Source organism: Protopterus annectens, chromosome 10.part0 (assembly GCF_019279795.1).
Source record: "Protopterus annectens isolate FY-2018-M chromosome 10.part0, PAN1.0, whole genome shotgun sequence".
NCBI classification, from domain to species: domain Eukaryota; kingdom Metazoa; phylum Chordata; order Ceratodontiformes; family Protopteridae; genus Protopterus; species Protopterus annectens.
Window position 1 is genome coordinate 1,629,778,526 of NC_056744.1, and position 17,413 is coordinate 1,629,795,938.

At 43.3% G+C, this 17,413-nt stretch overlaps 1 protein-coding gene across 3 annotated transcripts in view; it reads right to left on the bottom strand.

Moving 5' to 3' along the window:
• Positions 1-317: 317 nt before the first annotated feature.
• LOC122813805 (nuclear fragile X mental retardation-interacting protein 2-like) overlaps positions 318-17,413 on the bottom strand; it is a 54,612-nt gene continuing 37,516 nt past the window's right edge. For all 3 annotated transcript variants that reach the window (XM_044086328.1, XM_044086329.1, XM_044086331.1), the window contains exons 3-4: positions 2,363-2,395; positions 318-652 (exon numbers count right to left, since the gene is read on the bottom strand). In XM_044086328.1, the coding sequence (XP_043942263.1) occupies positions 603-652; positions 2,363-2,395 (83 nt within the window). In that variant the 3' untranslated portion in view covers positions 318-602. The remainder of the gene's footprint in view (positions 653-2,362; positions 2,396-17,413) is intronic.

Here is a 17,413-nt window from a genome sequence, read left to right on the forward strand (position 1 = left end):
GTATAGGAAGGCGCTCAAGATTTGGATACAAAGTCTTGCAGATGCAGCAGTGTTAGACCAGAGGATCAGATCCGAGACCAGATCAGAGACCCATTAGTAAGAGAATGAAAAGAAAAAAATCAGATGTGATGCAGAGTTTAGTATTACATGCACATTTTACAGGAATTTCACACGCACAGGCCACAACATTCAAATTCTATTGCTGCCAATACCCTTCCCAAATTAAGTAAATTGAAGAATGAAGTAAAACAGAAGCAGACATCCAAGCACACCATCATCTCATGGTCCGAAATGACAAAGGAAGAAAATATACCCTGTTAAAACAAATAGGATCTTTAATTAGTAAAAAGTGTCCATTTTGAATGTATTTTAATTATACATATGTATATATACTATATATATATACTTAAAATTTGAACAAGGCCTATCAGAGTCTCAAGGTGCTGCTGTTGCAGCTGCTATTCAGAATGCCAGAGATGGGTCCATGTCATCACTGGATTACAGCAACTGTTTGTTTTTAGAGGGTTGCAGGGCTACAGGAGTTCCAGTCCATTGGAAACATTATGAAGGAAGAACACATGAATCAATTCTTCTGGTAAACGTTAAAACACTTGCTCTAGACATTCACTGTAGAATATCACTCTCTTAGGATCTAAAGAGGGGAGAAAAAAAAAAAGGATTTAGCAAAATTTATTAGTGGCAAACCAAATGAAAAAAAATCTATGCATTACTAAGTTTTTGATCAGCTGCAGATGTCCACTGAGCCTCCCAAACTTGCAGGCTTCCCCCAGATTATAAGATGGAAATACTATGGAGTCAGCCAGCAGCAAAAGTGCAGCATTAAAACTTGCAAGTAATGCCTTACTGCCGACACAGATATCCAGTGTTTTGCAAGAGAATTTAGACTAAAAATCCCACAAAGTCTTACCTATAAACTTGAACAGTGAAGAGACAAGCTAAAACTTGTATCCGTATCTGCTCCCAAGCTACAGCTCCAGTAATGACACTCAGCAACTGTCAATTCATCAAGTCATTCACACAAACCAGGAGGCGCTGATCAATGCAACATTCCCACATCTACCTTGGGTGAATGGAACAGAAGCACAAATTGTAGTGCTACTAAATGTTAGTCACTTTCAAACAATAAGGTGTAACAGGATAGGTGCTACTTCAACTCAGTATGGGGGAAGATTTAAATGCTTCTGCTACCTCAGCTTTAGACTACTTTTTGACTACACACCCCAAAGGAAATAGCACTGCAGAACTCTGTAGATGAATGTGGAGTAGCCACTTCAGCCTCTGTCCTTATTAACGCCTTTGCACAAAAATCTGACATTCATTAGGAGGGCAGTTTGGGTAGGGGTTGCTGGCAAAAAAGCTTATCACGCAGAGCACTGCCTACATTCTACTTAGTTTTAAAATCTGTACACTCAAAACAGCAGCACTGTCAACTCCTTTACTTCCATTTATTTTTTTTCCGGGGGGGGGGGCACAGAACAAAAAAGCAAGCCATGCAGTAGCACACTAAAAACTTTAAATTCTTAATAACGGCCATATCCTTCAAGGCAAGCCCAGTGACAGGACAGCAAGCAGTGAGAGCAGAGCTCATCAACATATGCTGGCACAGAAAAAAAAAAGGGTCTTTAGTGCAGAACTACCAGCACATAAGACACCTTGTATTTAGTGCACAGAAAGTTTCTGCTGTTAAATGTTGTAAATACAGAGGGGAAGGCAATTTCAAGCACCAATGCAGAAGAGGGCACTGCAGTAATTTGTTACCCCACTGGGGACTGGCACAGGTGGAGTACCTTGACCAATGAAGTGGTTCTCTTGAACATATGACAAAGGACTTATTTACACACAAACCCCCACCCCTTCCCAGTCAGGCTGCCTAGCACATGAACATTAAAAAACAGAAGTGGCAATTTCTGGTGCTTTCAAAAATCCCTCTGCTTCAGGGGACCTCAGTTACTTAGACAAGCCTAGTGTCCACACACCTGGTATTAATTCAGGTTGTTACACATGCAAGCATGCAGTACTGCCCACTAGGCCTTGTAGACCAGTCAGTGCTAAAATTGTGTGAGTTCTCCCAATTAAAGCCATGGGATTTAAAATGCATTTTAAACAAAGGCATGTCAAAGAAAAATAGGATGCTGAAAGTGTTCACAAATACTCATAACACTGACAAATGTATTTGATCATGAACCATGGACACTGCAGCTCTATTTATTAGCACTAAGTTTCTGGTCTTTGTCTACCAGATTTCAAAAATGAACATCCAATGAGTCATGACCAGATTTCACCCATTTTGAGATACTAACAGCCATCAATAGGATAAAAATTAGACTGGGTGCTTACTTACCTTGTTCATGGCGCATCCACACCTGTTCCCATTCTAAAAAAAAAAAAAAAAAAAAAAAAAAAAATGTTAGTGGCATTTCCAGACTGACATTCAGTTTGAAGTACAGTAAGTCACTTGTTATACTGTCACGTACAAGGTAAAAAAGTCAAAAATTGCTAAAGGAAAACAGGAACTTTTCTATCTCCATGAAAATACAAAATGTTTTACAAGCTTCTTGGCAAAGGACTACAAATTGCTTACTTATGTTCACAAGTAGGTATTAGGCTATTGGCCCTAGGGCCTATATAACACTAGCCAAAAAGGTACACTTGTTTTCACCACCCAAGAAAAATTTCTGTGCCCCTATCGAGCAGAGCCACAGAGATGATAACCAGGGTGAATTTCCTATTTCCCACCCAAATCAAGATTTTTCTTTAAGAGTGCTAATGAGGAGCTTTGTTTGACACAGATAGGTAGTTTGTTCCAGAGTATGAGAAGTCTGAGACAGGAATCTCTCTCTTCAGCATGTTCCGTTTACTGTGGTGACCAGATTTAGGTCCCTAGAGCACGTAGCTCTGAGGAATTGGGAAGTGGAGCATGTCCAACAGCTCTGGATTTGACATAGCTTTGTATGTCAGGCAGAGATCGCCTGCGAGTAGGAGATATGTGGAGTAAAGCTGGAGTTTGAGACTGTCTGCGTAGGGCATCCGAGGCTGGTAATCAGAGGTATTTCTGCAGCCTTTCCAGCTTTTGTAGAGGTCTTGTGAGGTACATACCAAAAGGGGCGTTGTACTCTAAAGGGTACAATGACTGACGAGTAGAACAATTACCTCTTTTCCTGGATGAGAAATCTTTTGTGATGAGGTGTGTGCCACATAGGATTTCCTGACTACTGTGGCGATGAAATCAAAGGAGACTACTGTCCACCTGTGTCCCAAGGTCTCATCACACTTTCGGTGTTAAGTAGAGTACCACCTATGTGGTAGCTCATGGGTACAGAGTTTACCAAAGGGGAAGACCATGCACTTTGGCATTGACACCAAGCATCTGTCTCAGTGAAGCCCTTTTGTAGAATGTCACATTGCTAGGAGTTTCTATTATGCCTCCTAGTTTGCAGTCATCTGCAAACTTCATTAGTTAAAGACCTTCTGTGTTAGCCTGCATCTCAGAGAAAGATACCAAACAGGATGACCCAGTACTGAATCCTGTGGCACTCCACTTGTCTGAAGTCTGAATTTTGAGTCAGCTACTTTCACAATGTGGGTTCTGAGCCAGTTGGCAACCCATCTTGTGACATAGGGATTTATACCTTGTTTAGTGAGTTTATCTATAATTCCAGAGTGGGGGATGGTGTTGAAAGGATTGGTGAGATCTAGATTGGCTGTGTGAACCACCTTACCCTCATCTACGGGTTTGGCGACTGCTTCAAAGTAGTCTATTAGGTTTAGGAGACATGATCTGCCTTTTACAAACCTGAACTGGGTGGGGTCCAGAGTTTGGAGATTACCAATGTCTTGGTTTATAAGTTCCATGGGTCTATATTCGATAATCAAATGTTATCTTTAGCGAATGCTCACAAGCGAAAATGCAAGTAATCGAACTTGGTATTGGGGGGGCTGCTCCCCCCACTAACTATATTCCAACTCTGAGATCACACTACAGTGAGGAAAGGGCAAATATCCCATTCCTCACTGTACCACGACCCCACAAACTTTCGATTCCTGGAATTGAGCATTCGCTTATTCGGTTATCTAATATAGACCCGTGTTTCATGGCCTTGCAGACCAGGCTCGTCAGGCTAATGGGGTGGTAGTTCCCAGGGTCCATGGTGGATCCCCCTTTGTGGAGTGGGATAACTGTCATTGTGCGCCATTCAGTGGGCACAAAGCCTGAGGTGAGGCTATGATTGAACATGGTACTTTGGTGGGGTGCCAGTTTATTTTATAGTTCATGTAGAACGCAGCCTGGGATGTTGTCAGGTCCCATGGATGCTGTGTTTTTTGGCTTTGGAGAGAGTGGTTTTTACCTGTGCAGCCGTGATTTTAGGAACTTTGCATTTGTCCGCTATAGAGATGGGCCCTTTAGGGGGTAGAGGGGGGGTAAAGTTAGCACTGAACCTGCCAGGATGTTAGCAATATCAGTTGATTTTGTATATTTAATGTCATTGTGCTGTACCTCAGAGCAGATCTGAGTGTTGGCAGCGAGATTCTTAACCCAAAGCATTCTATAGCTGTCATCTTTAAAAACAGTGGTGATTTGGAGGACTTTGAGGGATCTCAACTTCTTACTGAGGCGACCAGCGAAGTTGAAAGGATTTTACTCTTTTCTGCAGCAGTTTTCTTCTGTTGTAGAATTTATGGCAGGGGACCACCAGACTTGGCTTCCTTTTTTGGAAGACAGCATCTTGGTTCATCCATGCACTTGTACGTGCTTATAAAGTGCATTTGTGTAAGATTCAGCAGTCGTACCTCTACTGTCAGTCTGCATGGTTGTCGTGAAGTTTGCCACTTCCGTCTTAAGAAGCATAAAGTTGGCTTTGGACAATTTTTTACGGTTGTTTCCCTAACAGGGGGGATGTTGTGCGATTAGCTTGTGGTCGGATAAGACCAATGAGGAACTGACCTCTGATGTGGAACACTGGACACCCATGTTGGTAATGAACAGGTCTAGGATATTGCTGCCCCTGGTGGGGGCGTGGATAAGTTGATCCAAGGCATTGGAATTTATGAATTCCAGAAAACGTTGAGCAAGAGAGTTGGTGCACGAGTAGTTTGCCCAGTTAATGGTGGGGCAGTTCAAATCGCCCATTATTAGGGCAAGTTGTACCCTAATATTTTCTAGTGCATCAAGAAATGAGTGGGAATCCTGGGGCATGGTGGGGGATCTGTAGCAAGCTACAATTTGGATTGTGGTCTGCCCAGAGTTAGTTGCACTTGGATACTCTCGGATGCATTATGCGAGCAACTAGCCTGGAGGTGTAGATATCCTTAATATGGACACACCTCCGCCTTTAGTGTTTTGGTGCAGGTTAGGTGGCAGAAATGTGTGGTATGAATTATAGCCTGGCAATTTACTAATGCAAATGTCTGCACAGTCCAAACACTTTTTTTTTTACTAAAATTATGGTTTGCCATCACCAAGGCAGAGTAAAAGGAAGCCAGGGGACTGGTCTAACAGACGTGTGTACCATCTAGTCTATACAACAGGTAGGCTCCAAGAATAAGGCATGTAATAAGGCATGTGGAAGACTCACTAGAAATTTCTGGCTGCCAACCAACCACACCCTCATGCCTGCGACCTTCAGTGTCATGCCCAACCACATAACCATAGCACCACCACTTAAAACAGGAACAGTCTACTGCAGTGGTTGAGGACGTATGCCCCACCACTACCAGGTCTGTCTTAAGACCAGTAGTTACCCTCATGTAAGAGCAGAGGGAAAACATGAGATGCCAAGCCATAAAATTACCCTACCAAAGATGTAGCCAAGGCTTCTGCAACACTGATCAATATGAACATCTAATAATTCAGTTCTAGGTCAAATGACTAAACCAGGTAGGGGCAGCTACTGGAAAGTCTACTGTGCTGGACCCTAGAGGACTATCCAAGAAAACAACCAAAGTTAGCACAGAGTGCATATCAAGGGGGGGTAGTGTCCAGCATAGAACTAAGTTTTCCTCATTCTGATGGCAGTTTAGAGTCTAGAAATATTTGCTGGCTGTGGGGAAAATCCTGTAGACCTAAGACTACAATCTGGGAACTATCCTAACTTAAATGGCAGATCATACTGGGTACCACAAATCCACACCTACCTACAAGATGCAGGAGTAAACAAGTGCCCGAAGTAACTTTGGTCACCGCAGAGACAAATGCACATGGCCCCCCATAACAGAATGGAGGCCCTGGCTTAAGTTACTTTTCTAAAACTACATGTTTACAAGCCCCAACACTACACAAAATTGAGTGAGTCCAGAAACCACCAAATGCACAACAGCTAAGAGGAGAAAGAAAGCAGCTGTACTGCCAAAAAGATTGCCTAAAGTCCACATACCAGAAGCACTCCACCCTAGAACTAAGGAAGGTGGGGGTGGCTAGTGAAAAACTGTACGATTAAATGTTATGAGACCACCAGGAGGCACAGTTTACCAGCCAAGTTCAAATGGGATGACAGGCAACCCCCTTTCAAAGAATGGGGAGAAAAACTCCCCAATCAATTTACAGGATTTGTACAAGTTACGTACAATTATGGAATATATACAGTTACTGCAAACAGCACTACTGTAGTAGAGTGTACAGGATTAAAAGAATTTGACAGACACGCAGACTTTATTCAGATGAGTTAGTAGGACAAGCAATGGGAGGAGGATAAAGCAGACTAGACAGGCTAAGTTAAGGACCAGAGGTGTATTAAAGCTAATACAACCTGGACAGACAGCTCAAAGGGGCAATAACCAACTGAACTAGTCCCTGAAAACTTTAGCTTTAGTCTCCATGCACAATGGAGGTTAAGTCAAGGGCAAGGTGACACTGCACAAGAAACACTTGAGGGAAAAAACACCTTAAACGTGAGAGGAGTAGAAAGAGTTGTGTACACTTACCATAAATATAAATATTGTGGAGTGTATTCACTGTTGCAGTCATCACACTTGGGTTATCCTGCTAGGGATAGCCCTCAGTCGGCCCAAATACCAGAGGCTTAGTATTTCTGCATCAGTTGCCGTCGCTTCAGTACTGATGTCAGGTCAGAGGTATAAAAACAGGCAGCAGACACTATTACATCAGTTTTTCTTGCCCCAAATGTCAGGAGCCCACAAATAGGGAGCCAAGTTATGGTGGAAAACCACCACCAATAAAAAGTAAATACCAATAGCCCTGTAAGGAGCGAGAAAGAGATGCAAGGGGGCTGGATGGTGGGAAACCAGGACTGCAACAGTGAATACACCAACAGTGTACACAACTGTAGTATGTTAGTGTTTCACTGTTGCAGTCATCACACTTGGGTGGATTCCCAAAGCTGAAGAATGGGTGGAGGCAGCCAAGAAGAGTTGAGGTTGGCTAGTATGCCCTGCAGGACTTGTGTTGTAAAGCCCACCCTGGATTAGGAAAGGATAGGCAGGTGGTAATGCTTGAAGGTATGAACAGAACTCCAAGTAGCAGCTTCCAGAATGTCCCTGCTAGGAACTCCCTGCTAGGAACTCCTCTGAGAAAGGCTGACTAGTATGACTAGTAACTGGTCAGATTTCCTTAAAGGAATATAGTCCTATCAAGGTAGAATCCGAGTTGTCTGTGCACATCTAAAGAGTGCAAGGATCCCTTCCCCCTTATTTTAAGGATTACGGAAAAAGATGGGCAAATGGACAGACTGGTTGGTTGAGAGACACTGACCACTTTAGGCATGAAAGTTAGGTTAGTCCTCAGGGAGACCCTGTCAGCATGAAAAATAATTAAGGGTTTCACAGCCATAAGTGCTTGTAACTCTGACACTAACTGAAGTGACGGCCAGAAGCAAGGCTGTTTTCCAAGAGAGGAATTTCAACTCTGCAGGCTCAAAAGGGGGTAGCGTGAGCTTTTCCAACACAAAGTTAAGGTCCCAAGCAGGAGTGGGGGCTCTTCTTGGGGGCCTTAAGTTGTAAGCCCCTCTCAGGAACTGCTTGAGAGAGTGAGAAGTGGCTCAGTGCTGTAATGAGCAGAGATGACAGAGGCATGGATCTTAATGGAGGTGGAGGAGGAAAGGCCTCTGGAGTAGGTCTGCTAGGTAATCCAGGATGAAAAGCAAGAAAGGCAGTGATGTATCCGTTCTTTTAGTATGCGTCCAGTAACAAAACTTTTCCACTTGTCGGCATAGGATTTCCTTGTACTGGGTCGTCTGGCTTCAAGTAGGACATCCAGTACCCGCTTGCTTAGGCTGGCCACTGTAGTAGAAGTCAAGGGATATGCCAGGCTGCAAGGTTCAGGGTCTGCAACTGTGGATGCAAGAACTGTCCCTCCTGCAGAGTCAGGAGAGTAGGGATTTGGGGTAGGTGCCCTGGAGGCAATGGTGAGACTGCAGTAGCGGGTACCAGTGTTGGCATGGCCAGTCTGGGGCAATCAGGATTGCCCTTGGTCTTTCCTCCCTTGAGTAATACCCCTTGTAAGAAGAGATAGAGGGGGAAAATGCATAGAATGAGAGGTTTGCCCACTGGAAGGCTAGGGCATCCACTTTTCAGGCCTTGTGAGGTACCCTGGCACAGAATTTGCTGAGCTGGTGGTTGTAGGGGAGGCATTTGCTGAGCTGGTGGTTGTAGGGGAGGCAAATGGGGTACTTCAAAGGTGGACCTATTTCTGGGTTACAAGGCTGTAGGTGTTGTGGTTTGCCACTCGTCTGGGTCTAGGAGATTTCTGCTTAAGTTGTCTGCCAGATAGTTTTGGTTGCCTGGCAGGAATTGAGCTTGCAGGTAAATAAGCATGGCCGAGTCTCTGTTCCACTGGGTCTTGGCTAGCCTGCAGAGTGGGTAGGAGTGGGTTCCCCCCTGCTTATGTACCACACAACTGTGGTGTTGTTGGTTCTGATTAGTAAGGGCCCCAGTGAGAGTAGGGATCTGAAAGCAGTTAGAGTGAGAAAAAAGGATTCCCAACGGGGTACTTCGCTTTAGAAGACTTCAAGATGATTCAGTTTGGGAAACAATCTCAGGTAGCGGCTGACCGACACTCGTGCAAATGGTTTCTGGCTCCTCAGCAAGATGTAATGGCATCGTCTGCCTGTTTTTATACCTCTGACAACCCGACGTCAGTACTGAAAGCGACAGCAACAGATGCAGAAATACTAAGCCTCTGGTATTTGGACCGACTTGAGGGCCACCCCTGGCAGGATAACCCAAGTGCGAGGGACTGCAGCAGTGAAACACCAAGATAATCATCCATTATGCAGAAAGTAAACTCCTGGTAAATGAAAGTTCAAGCAGGGACCATTTCCCCAGACCCTACAAGTGACACCTGGGCAGGTTTGGACCCAAGCACAGAAAAACCTGTGCCCTGAAAGAGACGCATCTGATTAGCCACATTATAAAGGGAGTTCACTGGGGTCATGATGCTAAAACACATGAATGAATCCAGGAGGAAGTCAAGAAAGGAGAATACCCCCCACCCTCTTTCCCCATCAGATCCACTGCCTAACTTGGCCACAGGCTGATACCAAACTGCAAACCACCACCACCACTTAGGAAGCAGCAACTAATATAAAATCCCTTAAGCACAACACAATCAGTACAAGAACCAGAGCCAGAGGGGTCTTAAACAAGCACTGTGAAAGCATCAGTTTTCGGAGAGAAAGCTGAAACATCTAGTGTAAAATTAGTTTAAGAGAACCTGGACTTGATGCTGCCTCACTGGCTAGCCATCAAGATCCACACCCAAGGCCCCTAAATGAAAGACATGGGGGATATGGTACACCTTTCTTAAAGAGAAAGGGAGTGTCTGCCTCTTGGGTACCAGGTTGCTATGGAATGGAAGTACCCCCCCCCCCCAGGGCATGGCATGCAGATCCACAGACACTGTATAGATTCACATGGCCATGACACACCAGGGTAAACATCCCCTGTGCATTGACATACAACCACCAGAGAAGCAACTCAAGGCAACTTTTACAGGGCTACATGGAGTCACTAGGACTATCCGGGTAAACAGAGGCTCTAGTGAATGGGTGGCATCTTACACGAAACCTCAGCAACTCCTCAAGAGTGGCCTCTCACCTGAAAGAGAGAGAATATTGGAGCTCAATTCACTACATGAATAGCAGCTTTAACCTCTTTACATACGAATGCAAGGATTATCCTCAGTCTGAAGACTGGGAGGCCTAAGCATGCCCCAACAGCCTGAAGGGGAACATGCAGTCTGCCCAGCTACAGGGCTAAGGGAGATCCGCTCAAATGGTGCAGCAACTGTTGGTTAATATGGCCTTGCAACTAAAGCAGGCTTGCTTTGCAGTCATCCAGGACAAGAGAAGGTGTCCTGTTGTCAGGTCTCCATTGCTAGGCCCAATACACACCCAGGACAGTGTCAGGTTTCTGGAACCCAGATGTCTCCAACAGCACTAATTTTAAGTCTGGAAAGGCCCTGGAACTCCTGTGCTACAGGAAAACCACACCAAAACCTGGAGCAGACAGCCAAGAAATCAAAAAATGCTTCTCTGCAGCATTTTGGAAGAGTTCTACTGAGAAAAACTAAGCCACATGTTGGAGAAGATGACAATGGACATTAGTCCAAACTAAAATTTGTAAAAGCAAGAGAGAGCCCCTAAACGCTGAAGTCAGACTTCAAACTACACACATTTGACAAACTAGTATACTGCAAACAAAAGGGTGAAAGCTGGCAGGGGACAATCCCTAGAAGGAGAATGTGAAAAGGGAACAGCATAAAAGAAATTAAAGGACACTAACTTGTACCCAATCATGAACAATTTTGGAATTCTCTTGCAATTAGGACACTGAACTAACCCACAAGGCAGTTGTGAATCCAAAACGATCCCGTCAGAAAAGACGAAACCCCTAAGCAGAGCAGTTCTGTAAAAGGAGGTAAACCATACTCAAAAGCATCTATTTTAGATAACTGCACACATCCACTCAGTACATTTTTCATAGCCAAACTAAACTCAGGAATCCGTGCAAAGCTTGTAATCTGTATATAGTATTATACTATTCACTTACTCCATGACTAAACAGTTTTCATTTAGTCTAATTAACGTTGTGGCACTGAACTATGGCTGTGAAACTAATTAAATTGGATTGAAACTTCAGGACACTAACTTCTGGTTGATTAGCCATTGCCTAGAGTTAGGGTACACTTTTCTCCTTAAGGAACCACAGTCACCTGTTCTCCCAGAAAATTATAGAATTTGAAATATTAAATATGCAACATACTTCACCCTGCAAACACCAGCAGTCCTCAACAACCAGACCTTATTTTTGCCAGCTAAAAGTGCTACAATAACTTTCTGCAAAAGGATGCAGAAAATTCCCAGGCAGTTGAGAAAACATTTTACGCTACTCTAGGATACAAATGCAACCAGCTAATACACAGAAAAATTACTATTGTAAGTGCTGTCTAGACATTAAAGAGTACACTGTAAACAAAAAAAGTGTTCATGCCAAAAGTACTTTTGCTCCACACCAAATGGTGGGCCACAGCTACAGTAAACTCCTCAGTTGTCAATTACATAACATGTTGGTTCCTGCAGTTTTATAAAGATGTAATCATGGCTTTAATGTGTAATTTCAAGCAACTTCCTATAGGTGGCACCTCACTACAGACTACAGCCTCACACTACAATTAATGTAGGATTACCATCTTAGAGCACTACATTTCACTGCAGCTCCTGGCTCAGTTGTGGTCCCAATATTTTATATTCATATGTACCCATCACAAATACACCACAAAAAGATACTATGAAGTCAAAGGCCATTCCTTCCAAGAGTGGGAGGGGCTACACACCCCCAAGAGAGCACACCACAGCTGCCAGAATAGTAAAAGGTGCCGTTATGTTCAAAAACTTACTATTAAGCTGCACTGAGTTTTTCTTCATCAGTACTCTGTATGATTTCAAATGGAACCAAAGTACATGTTCACAGTAGTAATATACACCCCACAGCCTCAGGAAACTCCAAAGGACATCCCAAACTGGCAATTGTGAAGTACACCAACATACGCATTTTATGAAAGAATAAAGACCTCTTGATGAAAGCTTATCCTGGACCAGTGGTATAAAAAATTGCATTCTCCAACACTGTTTTAAGGGACTTGTTTCTTTCGGCTTTTCCCGGTTAGGGGTCACCACAGCAGAACTCCGGTCCGCTAATGATTGGCAGTAGATTTTCGGTCCGCTAATGATTTGGCAGTAGATTTTTACGTGCCAAGTTGCCAGCCCTGATGCACAACCTTCAACAAAGGCATGCCCATTCACGTACATCTCCGCACAGAAGACGCTCCGAGAATCGAACTGGACAGAGTCTGTGAGGCGACAATGCTACCGCAGCAGCACCACCGCAGACTTAAACAGCAATATTTCTATGACAACACATTTAAGCACGCCTTGTCAAATCTTTTGCACTACGCATTTGTGTAGCAAAATGCAACTCAGCCAGAGCCACAGGCACAGAGGGATAAATCAAATATGACAAGTGACCCAGGCTAGATTAGAGACCCGGGGGGCATCTGAGGAGCAGTCAGGCAAGATGGGCTTGCCCTAAATGGAAGGCAAGAGGGGCCCATGTGCAGGATATGCGACACCAGTTTCCAGTGTGTGTGTGTGTGTGTGTGTGTGTGTGTGTGTGTGGTTTGGGAAAACTACTGTATAGTGATCAATGATGGCAGGTGGGTCAGCGTGCAGATGTCATCCCTTTGCTGACATGAACCATGGCTCAGCAAGGATCCACCCAACTGCAAACATCCCAGCCATGGGTGTTACTGTGGCGCACAGTTTATGGGATAAAAAGTTTATACCCTCTCAAGCAGCAATATGAAGTTGCATTAAGAAATTTAGCCTTCCTCACGAGATCCAAGCACAGGTCAAAGAGTCCAGGAGCAATCTGGAGATTCCAGTGACCTGCACTGGTCCTAGACAATGGCCAGCTGGGGAAGTGCTGCAATGCCAAATAAAAATAATGCAACTGCATTATCTTTCTCTGCCTATCATTTTCAGTTGCAGCTCTTGGCCCAGAGTCCAGGTTGAAATCAGCCTTTGGTGCAGAATCCCCTTCAGGAAAATTCATCAAAACTCCAAACCGTTCCCTTGGCTTTCTAATGAAAGCAAACTAATGAAGCAAAGGGAGAGAGCCTGGACTCTACCATACAACCAAAAACACAACTGACTTCTCCCTTTATCAGCATCTTAGAAATCAAACTAAGGAGAGTGTCAGTGGGGAAAAAAAGGAAAAAAAACACTACCTGCCAACAAAATTATCAGGACAACCCGCAAAAGTTTTGGCAAATCAATCACACCCCTTAACCCTGGTAAAAACTCCACCCCTGCTCCCCTCACTAATACCTCAGAGCCCTTATCCTCTGTTTAACTCATTTTTTGAGAACTCCATCACTGCTCTCAAACTAATCCTACCTCTCAGTCCCCTCCCCCAACCTCTAATGACACCAACTCTGCTTTAAACCCAAACTTCCTACATAAAAATATCTAAACTAAAAACTTGCTGCCTGGCTGACCAGCTTCCAAAATGAGTACCTAAAACTTGCTGCTCTTTCCATTGCCTACCCCATTTCCATATTAATAAGCCGCTCTCTGAACATCTCTGAACAGTATATGCCCAGCCTATGGAAAATTTCACCACTTCATAAAGACAGCCCATCTAAAGAAGGTGCAAACTATCATCACATTGACAAAATCTTACAGAAATATATTAATCAACAACCTGTGAATCACCTTACTAACAAGCCTACTGTCCAGCTCTCAGGATGGTTTCTGGCCTAAACACAGCCCACATGTAGCTTTCATTCCCCTTACAGATACCATTCACTGCCTCAAAAATGGACAGCTTGTCTCTATGGACAGCTTGCCTCAGCCATTTTCCTAGACATGTCAAAAGCTTTTGACGCTCACCAGCTTCTACTTAACTTGCCACTTATCTCACCATCTCAACCCTAACATGGTTCCATAGTCAACAGGCTACTAAATAGGCAAACACCCTTTCTCCTCTATTACCAGTCACCACATGGGCACCCCAAAGCTCCATACTTGGGCCCCCTCTGTCATTTACCAATAGCCTCAATACTGCCACCCAACACATCATCCAGTAGGCTGATGATTTCTCATCTGCTCAGCCCACTCCTTTGTAGAACTGCAAAATAAAATGCAAAAAATCTTTCCAAGACATTGAAAATTACCTCTCCAGTCAACTCATTCTTCTCCAGCAAAGCATCCATACCCAGCACAACACCCCTCTCCATACACTCCCTCCAATGGGATCCCACCAATCAAACCAAGCTGCTTGGAGTTGCAACACAGGACAGTAAAAAAAATCCAATAAATATGCCTTACAACCAAAAACATCATGCCAAACTTGGTGCTCTCTACAGGGTGAAGCACTACCTTTCACAACAAGCTAGACTTGCCACAGATAGATCTCACTTGCTATCCACCCTCCTCTACGGCTCTCAGATCTTTACAAATCTAGCCAAAGCTGACATAAATAAATTAGAATCCTTCTTAACAAAACAGCCACGTTTGCTGCCAATCAACCCCATAAAATGCATCACTGTTCTGTTCTCAGACAACTCAACTGGCTGGAGCTTCCCAACCAGTTAGTGCTAAAGCAACTTTCTATTGCCATAAAATCATTTACATCCCTGAAGACTGTCCAGCTCTTTCAAACCTGTTACAGCCCAACACTAAGTGCAGGTTCCCAAGGTAATCTAATAAAATGCTAAAAGTAGCCCTGTCTCAATCATGGCAACTCCCTCTACTCCTAGAGAAATTGCAAGGACTGGAACAATCTTCCTCAGCACATCTTACATATCCTAAACCTGTCCACATTTAAAACTACCATGAAAATTTATCTATATGCTAACTGACTTTGCATCTGGCTAGTTTTCTTTACTTGGTTTTACTTCTCTGCCAGTGCATCAGATTTTGTTAAAAAAACAAAAAATATATTGCTTACTACGTATAGCTAGCCATTCCTGCTAATATTTCTGTGAATGCAAAACATTTTCAAATGTACTTTTTGATATTTGGTGCAACTGCTTACCTATACTGTTACAGAGCCTTCTCCCCGGGTCTCCACTGAAAAACAGGTTTCTGACCCAGTCGGACACTGCCCGGTTAACAAATGTAAATACATTTTTACCGATTAGTGACCTTGGCACTCGTTTTGGAATGTGCAAGTAAAATCTCAGTCGACTGTAGTTATCAGAATCTTCACCTTTGTTTGAATTAAGAAAAAAAGATGCAAGAAGGTGAACAGATTGGTTCACAGGCATCTGACAACTTTTAGCCATAAATGATGAATTTGTTCTAAGTGAAAGCCTGTACTTGCGGAAAAGAGGTACAGAAAAGCTTGCAACTCATAACTCTTAGAGAATATATCAAAGAGAACAGTTTTCCCATGTAAAAAGCTGCAGCTCTCTCAAAAGGAAGCAAAGTCAGCATAGACTACAAAACCTGGATCCCACCACAAAGTGGGACAGCTTTTTTGGGGTGGCCTGATGTAGACACCTTTTGCGAATTGTTCGGCCTCAAACTGAAGACAGGCATCAGGAAGAAGACAGGCTGAGATGGCGGACAGCTGTACCTCTAAGTATGCGGGACCTAAACTGAGCTGCTCAAAGTTATTTGTTACAGGTAATGTCTAAATAAAATACCAGCCTGTGTGTCACCGAATCAAAAACTTAGATATGGATTTCCTAGCCTCCTTTACCCACTACCTGTAGCATGTCCCATAAAACAATTGCCCAAAAGTGCATAATCCAAACATCAAGGCCAATACCCCAATAACCACAAATATTCTAAGACTGTTAAGAGGCACTGTGGTGCAGATCAGTGGCCTAAAAGACCGTTACCAGGACAAGACAGTTATAAAATTATTCACTGACTGGTAGCCACTACAGACTGCCGCATCAGCTTAATGTGGTGCAACTGGGCCGGAGTTTTGCACTAGTTGCAGGCTATATACCCCAAGGCTATAATATTGTTAGACTTGACCGTACTAACGTAAAGGTGGCGGAGTAGCAATTATTTTTAATAATCAACTAAATATCTCCACCCTAACAATAGACCCAACCCAGGATAGCAAAGTAGAAGCCATTATGATCAAACTTCACTTGAACACCAAGAAATCCCTTAACATTATCTGTATGCATCTACCCCCAGGTAATAACATACCCATTTTAGAAGCCTTTCTTAGCTGGGTATCTACAACCCACCCCCAAGAAACTATAATTCTAGGTGACTTTAATATAGACTGGAACAGCATAAATGCCAAAAGTCCTACTTCCCATATGAACCTCCAAGGCTTCACCCAAACCATTACCTCAACTACAAGAATCAATAAGCCTAATAATAAAGAAAGTGTTCTAGACTGGATACTGATAAATAATACCAAACATACCTACAAAGTAGGAACCCTGCCAGATGAGGTCAGTGACCACTCCTTGACTTGTATAGCAAGAGAAAAAACTGACCTTACAAACCTCCCTAATACTAGAAAAATACGTTCCACAAAACAGTTTAACGTAGACTTACTTCAAAAGGAACTTAACGAATGCAACTGGAATCCCTTAAAACTACTCCCTCTTGATGCAATATCTCACGTTAACACTAGTTTCTTATCCATACTAAATAGACATGCTCCTGAGCGTACCATTAGAATGAAGTCCAATATAGCCCCATGGCTTTCAAGAAACCAAAAATCTAATTCTCTCCAGAAATAAAATCTGGACTAAATGGAGATGTTATAGAAACAATCCTGATCTGCCTTTGTACCCCCTCTGCTGATAACCTCCCTTCTCTTTCTCCAAAAGGCTGCAAAAGTAATCACATATCCTATTTCCATTCTCATAAACAGGACAATCCAAGAGGGAACCATCCCAGACATCTGGAAAGTGTCTTACATTATCCCTTTACACAAAGGTGGCAACTCTATCGACTATTCTAACTATAGACCAATCGCACTCCTTTCTCCATTAGCAAAAATTATGGAAAAACGTATACACCAGCAACTTCTAAATCATCTCTCCTTACATAACTTAATAGCCAACTGTCAACATGGTTTTAGACCTCACAGTACTACCACTGCTCCTTTCCTTTGTAGACACCATCAATAGGAACCGCAACAATAATCTTCTCTCTTCTGCACTATTTATTGATCTTTCTAAAGCATTCGACATGGTTAACCACTCTATATTAATCAATATACTCACATCCCTCTCCTTTGACAACCTTGCCATTAAATGGTTTACATCTTATCTTAGCAATAGACAACAAGCAGTTCTTTGGGGAAACCAAACTTCCTCTCAATTACCTGTAACCATTGGAGTCCCTCAGGGCTCAATTCTCGGACCTCTTTTCACCCCATTCATCAATGACCTACATCT